Raw genomic sequence first — 12,064 nt, 5'->3', positions numbered from 1 at the left:
TGAATTTACATCACTATGTGTACAACTGAGTTTCATATATCTTCAACTTCTGCACCCAGCCACACGATCGCATTGGCTTGCGGAAGATACACAGTAAGCAGGAGCTAAGCACATTCACCCCAGATATGCGTTAAAGGTCTTAAGGTACATTCAGACATATAGAGGAAGTGGCCTGCTTGCATGAACTGGTCTCTGGATTAATGCAGGGATATGCTCAGGCGACTGAGAAAATTGTGAATGGGCGGAAACCTTCACAGATTCCATGTGGCCACGTGACCAAAGCAAAACAGGGACAACAACAGAACATGAGAAGCAATATTGGGTGGGGGGTGGAGATGCACAGAGAGAGATGCACGCACTTTTAACACGCTCTGCTCCTGGAATCTAAAGGCAGGTAATTTTAAAACTTATCAGCCTATTTCTACAGAAAGTAGTAACGTTCACTTACTTAGCTAAACAATTCAAAGCCTAAGTGTCTAATTGTGTTTCCAGCCTGAACCTTTAACTTAATTGACTAAATGCAATTCTTAAACAAATCACTCTGAGATCAGGTTAAAGACTGGAGCCTTCTTTTTAAATTTCTCACAAATTCCTAATATAATCTCCCTTACGGCCTCACCTTTATAAGTGGAATGTGTAGATGAATTTATTCTATTCAATTTATCAGCAAGCAGTTCAGTCATATAATATATAATATTCCAGCTAGCTGAAAATGTTACAAAAAAATCTATCGTGCTCTCATCTGATGCCGTGTTGAAGGAAAGCAATGCCTGCAGCTCTCCCCAAATACCTTGTGGTTAAATGATTACAGTATCTATTTTTGATTGAGGATTGATTTTCTTTTCTTTTACTGCCACACAGGAAACAAGCACTAATAACTTCGCTCTAAAACAAACAAACACACAAAACAAAAAAAGCCCAGATGCAATTCTCAGAAAGTTCATCATTTGGTTCCAAAAATCTGGATATTTTTCCAGATTTGTATATTGCATGAGAGATCCCTGACAACTACGATGTGAGAAAGAAGAAAGTATGCCCTACCAATGGGTATATAAACTATACGAGAGAGTTACGGACCCTGCATCAAGCAGGTCTAGTCCTTTAAAAATATTTGTCAGGTACAAATAAAGATACCCATGGTCTCCAAATCCATGGTCACTAGAAGCGCCATCAAAACCCGCAAATACTGACATGATCTATCTTGTATAGATTGCACCATACTCTTGAGAGACCTGAGCTGCAACAGGCACGTTGCTTTGGTGTAAAAGAATTTGAAGAAGCGTATAGTTTGGACTAGGAGGTTCTGTGCACCTGAACCCTACAAATGACACAAATTCACAAAACATCCCAAAAGGTTAGAGAACAGGGCTGCAGAGCTAGCGAAAGTGACTTTTTGCCTGAGGAAGAGAATGAGTGAAGAAAACTTCACACCTTGAAAACAGGCCCTGCGTTTGCAGCGCTTCACAAAACACATACACACACACACCACCCTCCTCCATGGATTTGCCTTCTGTGTAAATGTCCAGGCTCCAAGCAACAAAAATGTCTTTTTGAATTAAGAGTCCACGTTTAGCATTCTATTTGTTTTCTTACTGTAAGTGACCTCTAAACATTGGGGCTATATATTCTGGTTAAGCAGGCATTGCCTGCAAACTATTTGCAGTCTCTGGGTTCCTGTATGAAATGTTTACTGTCATTACAGGAACACGAGGCAGCAACTAGCTTTCGGCGCCTTCCTTGGGCACGTAGATAAAAAATTGCATCCTGAGAAACGACTGCAGCGATGGGGAAGCTGCTGTTTTCATATGTTGTTTGGCCCTCTGTGCCAGGATAGGCAAAGGTCAGGGACCATGAGAGTCCAGCCACATCTGGAGGGTCACAGCTCCCCCTTCCTTGAACTACTGGTTGTCAAGCTGCCACATAAAGACATAACGTTCCAATCACGTTCCCGCTCCCTGAGTAGGTGTGCCATTCAATTTTTTGTTTGTCTTCAGCACTTGTCTTTCCCCAAGAGCATGCTACCGTTTAAGGAGAATGAGGTAATTGCGAGGGTCTTCTGGTGCAAGACTTGCTATGTCGTGCCATGTCTTTAAAGTTATTGCCTACGAACGTGTCCTCGTGGGAAGGAAGAAGAGTTAGGAATGAAAGGATCAGCATGAAGAGGCAGTACTGCTCTTGGTGCCATGCTATGCTTTATGGAAGAAGACAATCTTTTTAAGAGGTAGTGACTATAAGAAAAATACCCTGCAACTACACAGTGCTTGCAACAACCTGAAGAATAACGGATAACCAAAGGCCAATGCAAATAGAAATATGTACATATATAAATATATACGAAAGTAAGGTAATACGGGTGCATTTGCATTAGAATTTTACTGCTGGAACTACCCTTATACTGCAAGGTTTGTATCCCTTAATCTTGGTTCTGTACCAAATCTAATTTTCTCATGGTGGAAAGATCTGGCAAAATAGAATAGGCAGCAATGGCAAAACAGACCTACATTCCTACTGCCAGCTCAAAAAGCTGCTCCCTATTAGTTGTAATTCATATCCGAGTACACTGCAGACGTCTAGCAAACACTGCCAGCTGCTTTCTCCTGGGATAATGAGGGCTAGAAACCTCATTGAAAGGAAAGTATGAAGAACTACCTGAACTGGGCACTGTGTGCGCAGCAGCTGCAAATCTTTAAAAATACAGTGGTGCCCCGCAAGACGAATGCCTCGCAAGACAAAAAACTCGCTAGACGAAAGGTTTTTTCATTCGCGATTTGCCTCGCAAGACGAATTCTCCTATGGGCTTGCTTCGCAAGACGAAAACGTCTTGCGACTTTGTTAAACCGTTTAAACCGTGCTTCGCAAGAAGAAAAATTCGCTAGACAGCAAAAATTGCGGAACGAATTAATTTCGTCTTGCGGGGCACCACTGTATTTCCTGCTAAGAGGAAACGAACTTCTGCTGCATTTCCACCTAAGATCTTGTTGCCATACATTTAACAAGGTTTTTTTTTATCATTACGCCTGGTGGCTGAGTTTATTAATAACTTATTTCAATCTGGGGCTATTCAAACAATATCCTTTCCTCTTTTCAGTAAGCTATCACATACAAGGGAGCCATTTGCATTGCTCACAAATACTCATTTAACGTTTTTGCTGTTGTGTAATTTACTTCTCTTCTAATAGAACGCCTGCGATATAGAGAAAAAGGTAAGGCACTGCAAAGCATTACCGAAAGAAACAAAAATTATCACAACGCCACCCATTATTAGCTTTGAGTCCTTGTGGAATTCTGTAGCTAAACTGTCTGGAATGAGAGTCACCTATAACAAGCTCAGAGATTCCAAATCTCTCTCCTTCCTCCCCCCCCCCTCACACACAAACACACATGGGTGGGCTAACCACATACATTATTCCAACATGATAATATGACACTGTGGCTTCTAATCTTCAAGCAAATGTTCCCTCCTTCGATCATGAGGTCTAGGAACAAAAGAGAAAAGTGTGAAGAATTTAAAACTCAAGTGGCCTGGTGTGCACGTCACATCAAACTATAGTTAAAATAAACTATGGTTTAATGTAAATGAGTCAAAGTGTTCTCATGCTGCTGAAATTGCTGGCACTTTGCTCTTCTTCTCTGCCAGCAAGCCAACCACTGTCTGGCTTGTCATATCATCCAAACCTGGGACCACGGTTTGTTTCCCTCCTAGCAAATCACAGGCAGAAACCAAGATTTGTTCTTGGTGTACCTCTTGTGACTTGTTTGGGGGCAAGCAAACCATTATCCTGGGTTCCTATGTCAAAATTCAGACTGTGGCTTGTTTCTTGGCTATGTGGTGGTAGAAACAGCAGGGGTAGAACCAAGTGCCCACAATTTTAGCAGTGTAGGCTTGTTCACATTTAACTACGGCTGAATGTGGCATGCAAACCAGGTCTTTGAGATACTCCTGTGTAGCGGCTGAAACATTTTTCTCAGATTTTTTTTTAATGCCACTCGAAACACAGCTCAAAACAACACTGGTGGGAAGTTTCTGCTCCTCCAGTTTGAACCGTCACCATTAACATTTCTTATTCCTCTCAAAGAACTACACATTAGGGGTATCTTTATTCAGTCCTGGATCCTGTCCTGGTCCTATCACTCAAAAACAGTGGGACTTTTGCTCATGCTTTCAAAAATTCAAAATGGATGTGATGCAGACACTTGCGGATAACTTTACCCACGAGTGGAAGCGGTAGCACACATTCATCTCACCTAGCAGGTGTCATTTGCTTGATGCCTATTCAGACACTGCAGGGAAGTTAGTACTACCTTAAACAGATACTATCTTTCCTACGAAGAAACCTGGAAATAAAGTGCCTCCTATTAGGAACAGGTCTCAGGATGAGGCTCAGAACGCACAAGTTGTCTGCAGCTGGTTCTGGGGCATATGAGAACAATGGCGGACATTCCCCAAGGAAGTGCCCGTGCGCACTAAGAGCTGTTTGACAGAGGAGCGAACTCCCTTGAAAGATGGTGGACTCTCCTTTCTTGGAGGTTATTAAGCAGAGATTGGATGGATATCCATCACGAATGCTTTAGTTGAGATTCCTGCACTGCAGGCTAGATAACCCTTGGAGTCCCAACTCTATGATTCTATAATTTCATGACCTGGATATGGCATTATGTGGTGGAATCCCACCCAAAATTAGTGACAGATTGGACACACCCTTGATTGCTAAGCCTTCACCATCTCAGTTGGGATTTTTGAACTCCAGCTTCCTGGGCTGCATAGCATAGCAAGAGCCCTTGTCTCAACCCAACCCTTGGCCAAAAGTCATTCTGAGCAGAAGAAAACCTTTTACACATTCCTCAGTGGAGCTCCCTTGATTCTGGCCTGAGACTTGTTCCTGTACTAACTGGACTTCGTTCTACTGGAATGGCCCACACACGAGGACAAGTAGGTTATGCAAAGCAAGAGTGGCTCCAAACACAACTGAGACAAGACCAGGAGCAAATACAAGTAGATATTTGGTCAGGCATATCTGGGCACTTCACCAGATTCTGAGGTGGGCCAGAAAGAGTGTGAGGGGTTTGTATTGGTCTGTCAAGAAAGCTCCCCAAGAAATTTCTCTCAGCTTCTTTTCCAGAAACAGGTTAGTTCTCCTGTGAGTGAATTTTCAGACTTATTCCCATTCAGTCTGCTATAGTCAGAGAAAGAGATGCAAGCAAAATGTTAAAGAGAAGAAAAAGTTTTCCCTTTAAGACACATGTGAGGCTCAGGTCAAATCATCAATCCTACCTGATCAAATTTCATAGGTTACCACATTAATTGATATTGTTTAATTTTCACTAAAACATCATTGTGTTTTCTCTCTCCCTCTCCCTTTCTCTGAGTGTCATGATACTCTTGCTCTCACATACATGAAAGATTCTTATTGAATTTTTAAAAAGGATGCATCCAAAGATCTGGATAATAAATTACTTGCGTTTCCTAAGAAACTGTTTTCCTTTTTTTTCCTTTTCCATTTTTTAAATGTGTCTTAAAGCTGTTTGAAGCTTTTGACAGGAGTAAGCAGTCTTTTCTAGATTGTACTCGACTCTTCAAAGCATAAATTGCCAGCAAAGAAGAAATAAAGGGAGAACAAGGCAGGGAATGGGAAGAGGACAGGAAAAGAAAAACAAAACAAAACAAAACAACCCCAACCCAGATTCTTAGCAGCCCTCAGAAGCCACACGAGGCAGCAGAAGCTGAGGAGACCACAACTGCCACAGGCTGTGGTCACGGAGAGCAATGATACATTGCTTTTGTGCCCCGGTTCAAAGGCTTTGAGGAGAAGGAGGAAAGGAGTCTTTAACACTTGGATTGCTTGTAAACTGCGCAATATGGATCTCTAAGGCTGATTGTGATTTGAGGAGGGAGGAGTGCGAGAAGGGAGAAGGAACCCCATTCCAATCTCTTCAGAGTTACGCTACAGCTCTGCTTCTTCCTTGCAGCCCTTTCCCCATCAGTTCCCAAAAGGGCTGCTCCCGCCATTTTCTCTCCCTCTCTCACTCCACCTTCCGCTCGGCCATTGCCAGAAGTCTTCTCGAGAGCTGCATCAGCAGTCCCCCTCTGTTGCCATGACAACCAGCATCTCGCTCTTGCCCATCTCTTCCAAGGCACTGGCCAGTGTATTAAGATCCCCATCATCTTGGTGCTGGGCTTCCCATAAGTCCAGGATGACTCCTGTTGGGCTGGCTTTGGTGGCAAAGAAATTCAGATACCTGCGCAGGAAAGAAAACAAATGAGAGAGGGAAAGAGATGGTTGGCGTCAGTGTTTTCCCATTAGATCTCTGTGATATCACGGGGCTCATAATAAAACTTCTTGATGTATTCCCACACGTGAGTTTACAGATCCCATGAAAGCACATAAGGCAGGGATGTTGGGATTCCCATTAGCTCCAGCCAGCAGTCCATCAGCATCTAGAGAGCCACAGGTCCCCATCCCTGAACTAAGGGCTAGGCCTTTATGATGACTGGGTATGACCAGTGGAGGGACGACGACACAAATTCAGAACAGGACTTGAGGGGGAAACAGAGATGAAGTGCTTGATTTTGGTGAAGCAGCTCCTACCAAGTCTAAAGCATAACATGTAAACTCACACTTTTAAAAAGCTGTTTGGAGCAAGGTAGAGCACGGCATGATTGTCATTCACCTAAGGACACTGGCCAGAACACGGCTGAAGGAGGGATATTATGTACTTCTTTCTGAGTGGATAGCTCAGTTGGTAGAGGATGATACTCTTAGTCTCAGGGTTGTGGATTCAAGCCTCATGTTGGAGGGGAAAAAATCCTGCAGTGCAGGTTGTGATCCCTTCCAACTCTATGATCTGTGATTCTAAAATTAGGCACAACGCTTTTTTAAATAAAAAGAAAAGACAAACCTTTAGAGGAGCCTGGAATATACACGAGGAAACCAGGGGTCAGCAGGGTGGGGAAAAATAGATCTGCTACAAATTTTTACTGACATAGAGGAGCCCAGGGTTTCTGCTGACCTAGTTTCTTTGACCTTTTCTGTGATGGTACCCCAAGGGCCCCCGATATCTTTAAACCAAGGCCAATGACACTGACAAAGGCTCCACAGGAAAGCCGCTCAGCAAATGAAGGCTGCTGCTTTAACAGAAAATGGATTCTCTAAGTTGCAACAGTATGGAACTTACTGCTCATAGTGACCAGGGTGAAGCCAAGTGCCTTACCTAGGGGTCACTATGAGCAGTAAGTTCCATACTGTTGCAACTTAGAGAATCCATTTTCTCTACATGGTATAGAAGCCCTTGGCTTGGCAGCGGCTTCCCAGCTCCTACATCTTATTCTGGGGAACCTCCAACTGGCACCCTTTTCACTGTTTGAATGAAATATACATCCATGACAATGTTTCAGCAACTGCTCAGAACACCAGCAGACACCAGTCATTCAGGGAACTGGCAAGGCACCCAACTGTTTGGGCACACAACAAGTTCTATTTTATTTTCTTTCTGCTCTGAGCACCTGGGCCTGAAGACAAATGAGTGAATCAACCTGGGTGGCTTTCCTAAGAGAGTGGCTGGGCTCTGCCTCCCCAGCCAGAGACAGCAATGTTTCTGAATACTACTTGCTGGAAACCACAGCAGGGGAGAGTTGCTCCTGTGCTTGCTGTTTTCTCTCAGGCATCTGGTTGGCCACTGTGAGAACAGGATGCTAGATGGGCCATTGGCCCGATCTAGCTGGCCCTTCTTATGTTCTTCTATCCTGCCTGCTGGAAAACTCTTCTATATTTTTAGTAAAAGGTACCCCTGACCATTAGGTCCAGTTGCGGACGACTCTGGGTTTGTGTGCTCATCTTGCTCTATAAGCCGAGGGAGCCGGGGTTTGTATGTAGACAGCTTCTGGGTCATGTGGCCAGCATGACTAAGCCACTTCTGGTGAACCAGAGCAATGCACGGAAATGCTGTTTATCTTCCTGCCAGAGCGGTACCTATTTATGTACTTGCACTTTGACATGCTTTCGAACTGCTAGGTGGGCAGGAGCAGGGACCGAACAACGGGAGCTCACCCCATCGCGGGGATTCGAACCACCGACCTTCTGATTGGCAAACCCTAGGCTCTGTGGCTTAGACCACAGAGCCACCCACATCCCCTATATTTTTAGTAGGGCAGGAAAAAGGTTCCCCTTCTTACAGATATTCAATACAGGGAGCATTTGGCTGATAGTTAATGTTTAATGTTATTTATGTTTGCTGTTTTATGAGGTTTTCCCTCTCTCTTCTAATGTATTGCACTATTCATTGTCTTGAGCAAGGATTTTGATCCAAGAGGCAGCCCACAGATATCAGAATAAAGAATTAAATAAGTGCAAGCAAGCAGCTCCTTTGGCTCTTGTGTTTCCTGCAAGGATGGCTGATGGCAAAGCGCTGAAACAAAACCCACCGGTCCATGGAAAGTTTCTGAGCAAGGAGCCGCCAGTCGTTTCCTCTGGAGTTGGGGGCATCAAGGCTGTTGCAGATTTTCTGTCGTATCGACAGAGGGATCTTGAAGGCATACGGCCCCAGCTGAGTCGTCAGGGCACTGCCAGGATAGGAACGCAAGGCATCAAAGGAGTTGGAGTTCTGGAAAACAAAAAAGGGCGTAGGCTCTGGCATCTGTCAGATTTAGAGGCAATTTTTTTTTTACTAATTAAGCAAATAAGTTATAAGCTGCCTTTTAGGGCCCAATTCCCCTCCCCAATGTGTTGTAACAAAATGGCAAATATACAACATACAGATAATTAGGCAACCCGGCATGAATGGATGGTCAGAAATAGAAACAATGGGAAAGAGAAGGGTAAATATCATGCCTTTAAAATGTGTATCATTGACTTGCATAGTGGCATCACATTCTTCTGCTTCACTGAACCCAGAGAAAAATCACCCTTCGGATATCAACATGCATGCTTGAACAATAGCGGGTATTGGAGGGTCAGAGCATGTAACCAGGACAGAAGAATTAGGTTGTTTGCAGACTGTTGTTATTTTGTGGCTGGGATTCAGTGGCAAAATCACACTGTGCAATTAAAATAGTATCGGCAGTCTTGTTCTCTTGTGCAAAAGACCCCCTCCCCACAACTGAACTTTCTGTAGTAAGGGAAGTGATGGGAAAATTGAATAACGACTGCTTTATGCAACACTGTATAACCTCCCTGCAAACAAATCAAAATGAATGTTCCATAAGCAGCGGATGCCATATGGCTTCCTCACAAGTGGAAGGAAGGTTGCATTTTCCTGGGTAGGAAACTTAAAATGTGTGAGATAATAGGTTCTGCTCTACATATTCCTGCAGACTACAGTGCCACATCCATGTCAGAGAAAGCAGGCAAGAAGAATGTGGCCTTCCTTAGCAAGTTCTAGGAGTGAGCAATGGCTCACAATGTGTGTCAGGGAAGATTTTGCCAGTTAATTCTAGCCAATAGCTCAGAGAGGCCACTGGGATTCCTGTTAAATTTTATTCTGCTCCACTTGTCTTCTACCAACCAACCACACAGCCTGCTTGCTTCTGCAGCCTGGACCCCCTTGGCTCACCTCTCCAAGGGTAATGTGCAGCTGAAATATCTGCCCTTCTCCTTCCACTTGCCGGACACAAATCTTGCAGGTAAGTTCTGTGGAAGCTGGGCTGTGTCTCTCCAGAGTGAAGGTGCAGTGCAGTGCCCTCTGGCTGCCACTCCAGATGTGATAGAAGGGGATTTCCTGCAGCAAATAGTAATAACAATAAATTATTAATAAATAATAATAATAATAATGACATGTCAGCACACACTGGGATGCCATCACACTGGAAATGTGCCAGTTGGTCACTGTGGCAATGGAACAAGTCTACACAACCAGAAGAGGTCTGCATGCCTTTTGGTCCTTCAAGTGAAACGCAGCCCACCAGCCAGCTCCTCAACAAAGCACTGATGCATCAACAAACCAGTTCCAGGCTGGTGGGGAGAAAATGGATTAAGGCACTCCTGGTGGGCTGCATTTGTTTGGCTCGATGGTTCTTAAGTTACAGCCTTCAAGTCCTGCTTGTGGGTTTCATGCAAGCATGACTTCTGGTCCGGCACAGCAGGAGTCTTTCTATTCTCTTAAGATGTTCAGGCCTGTTCTGGAAAGCATTGTTGCTTAGTTACAATGATGTGTGCGTGTTTATGCAAAGAGGTCTGGCTGAGATGTTTGTGTTTGTGTGTGTTTGTGTGGAAGGCGCTGTGGTCTATAGGTGCTATTCATATCTTTTGTAGGACTCCTAAGCACAGTGCACCGAGGGATGGGCCCATTTAGGGTCTTCCATTCATAGGATAATTTGGGTCTCACACCTGCATGAGTTGGGTACCACAGGAGACTGGAGAAATGAAAGGACGCCCAACCTTCTGGTGGAAATCATGAAGTAAGGATGTGGGAGAGGACAGAGCAGTCACAAAGTCTTTCTAAGGTATATGAAATGTATCTTCCCCAAAAGCCAGTGACATAATTCTCTTGTGGTACCATTTCACCAAGGATAAATCTGCAGATGAAATATTCTGGAAGAGAACAGTGATGAACAAAAGCAGTTTTGCTGGTGGTCTCATCGAGGCACTCCCTCTGTTGTTGGTATGCTGGCAACCCAGCCACTCACCTGGTACTTGGCCAGGAGTTTGCTCCTCCAAAGTGAATGAGGGATATCATGGATGGAGAGGCGCAAGTTGTGATAACTGTCCTTAAACAGCAGGGGCTTGGGCTCTTCTAACAGGTAGCCACCAAGAGTCCTTTCTAATTCAAGTACTTCCTGTGAGACAAGAGGGGAGGGGAGGAGAGGAAGGACAGATGTGAGGCCCAAGGACAAATGATGGCAATTTAACCAGTGAGCATCTTCTATGCTCCCAGATTGTCATATGCTGCCAGATGGGGCACTGATAAGTCTCTATTTTGCACAGCAGCTCCTGAAGCAGAATTGCTCCTGGTCAGACACTGTATCTCTTCCTTTATCACATTTACCTTTACCACCATCACTGCCACCAGGGCTGCTTGACATGAAGGGGAGAAAATATCACAGGCACTTTAAGCTGCAATACTAAATAGCACAGGCAACTCATTCTGAAAGGAAGCGACTAGGTTCTCTCTGTTTCCAGGCCGCTTGCTGGTGGTGGCTCAAGCACTGGATTCCCCGACACTCATAGGTCTAATGCAGTTTACTGGTCATTTGTGGCACAACCCCAGATGTATCTTTCTGGCCATGGGAGCTGGACTTTGCCAGCATCTGGGCTTGGGTGCCTGGAAGCACCTCGTGCTTTCCTTGTGAACATCTCCTCTGCATCCCTCTAGACACTGTCAGTTGGAATTAGATGTAACATTGATTCAACCCAATGTACCGCTATTCCTTTGACTAGTGTCGTAACAGGTTGCGACTGATTGGTGCTATAATTCAAGCCAATCAACCAGAAAAAAAAATCCCATCTGGAAACTCATACTCTTTTGACTTAAGTCATATACTCATCTCCGTTTTGGAATTCCAGTATTTCCCCCCTGTATAGTTTTCTGCAGCGATCCAGTATTTCAGCAGACAAACCAGCTCAACAATCCTTTCAGCCCTCACAATGACATCTTGGGGGGAAAACAGCAACCCTCTACTTCCTGACAATAAACATGACAATGTGAGAAGCAGAAACGCAGAGTCTTCTTCCCTATGATTCACTGGTCATATCCTAAATCAAAACCTCAAAAAGCTGATTTCTAGAGTCCTCTTCTGGCTCTTTCAGTGTATGAAGAGAAGCTAGACACCAAGGTTAAAAACACACAATGCGGCAAGATCGGAAACACCAGCTTGATCACTGGAACTAATCACTCTTGTAGGATGAGGGCAGATGGAGATTTATACTTCATTAAGAATGATGGGTCGCTTTCATTAGTCATGTAAAGCAGCGCTACTATTATTGATAGGCTTTGGAAATAACCTGAAAAATAGATATTTTTCAGATTGAGAGTAAGCAGGCAGTTTTCCAGTGGGTCTTTAATCCCTCATATTTTAACTCTAATTGCAAGACAAGCCTTCATATGAAAAATAATGGGTAAGCCTCTAAGGCCT

The 12,064-nt window shown here is 44.1% G+C and overlaps 1 protein-coding gene across 3 annotated transcripts in view; it reads right to left on the bottom strand.

The window, feature by feature from the left end:
- Nucleotides 1-12,064, bottom strand: part of UNC5B (unc-5 netrin receptor B) — a 216,738-nt gene that overhangs the window by 51,766 nt on the left and 152,908 nt on the right. For 2 of the 3 annotated variants that reach the window (XM_082222021.1, XM_082222022.1), the window contains 4 exons: nucleotides 10,619-10,768; nucleotides 9,547-9,711; nucleotides 8,420-8,598; nucleotides 2,932-6,237 (listed from right to left, as the gene is read on the bottom strand). In XM_082222021.1, the coding sequence (XP_082078147.1) occupies nucleotides 6,072-6,237; nucleotides 8,420-8,598; nucleotides 9,547-9,711; nucleotides 10,619-10,768 (660 nt within the window). In that variant the 3' untranslated portion in view covers nucleotides 2,932-6,071. Of the gene's footprint in view, nucleotides 1-2,931; nucleotides 6,238-8,419; nucleotides 8,599-9,546; nucleotides 9,712-10,618; nucleotides 10,769-12,064 lie in introns of those variants that run through there. The other variant, XR_014219592.1, reaches the window with a different exon arrangement.

This window comes from Podarcis vaucheri, assembly GCF_965113315.1.
Source record: "Podarcis vaucheri genome assembly, chromosome: 5".
Taxonomy (NCBI): Eukaryota; Metazoa; Chordata; class Lepidosauria; order Squamata; family Lacertidae; genus Podarcis; species Podarcis vaucheri.
The sequence above is the reverse complement of the archived record's forward strand: the minus strand, read 5'-3'. Positions and strand labels throughout refer to the sequence as shown.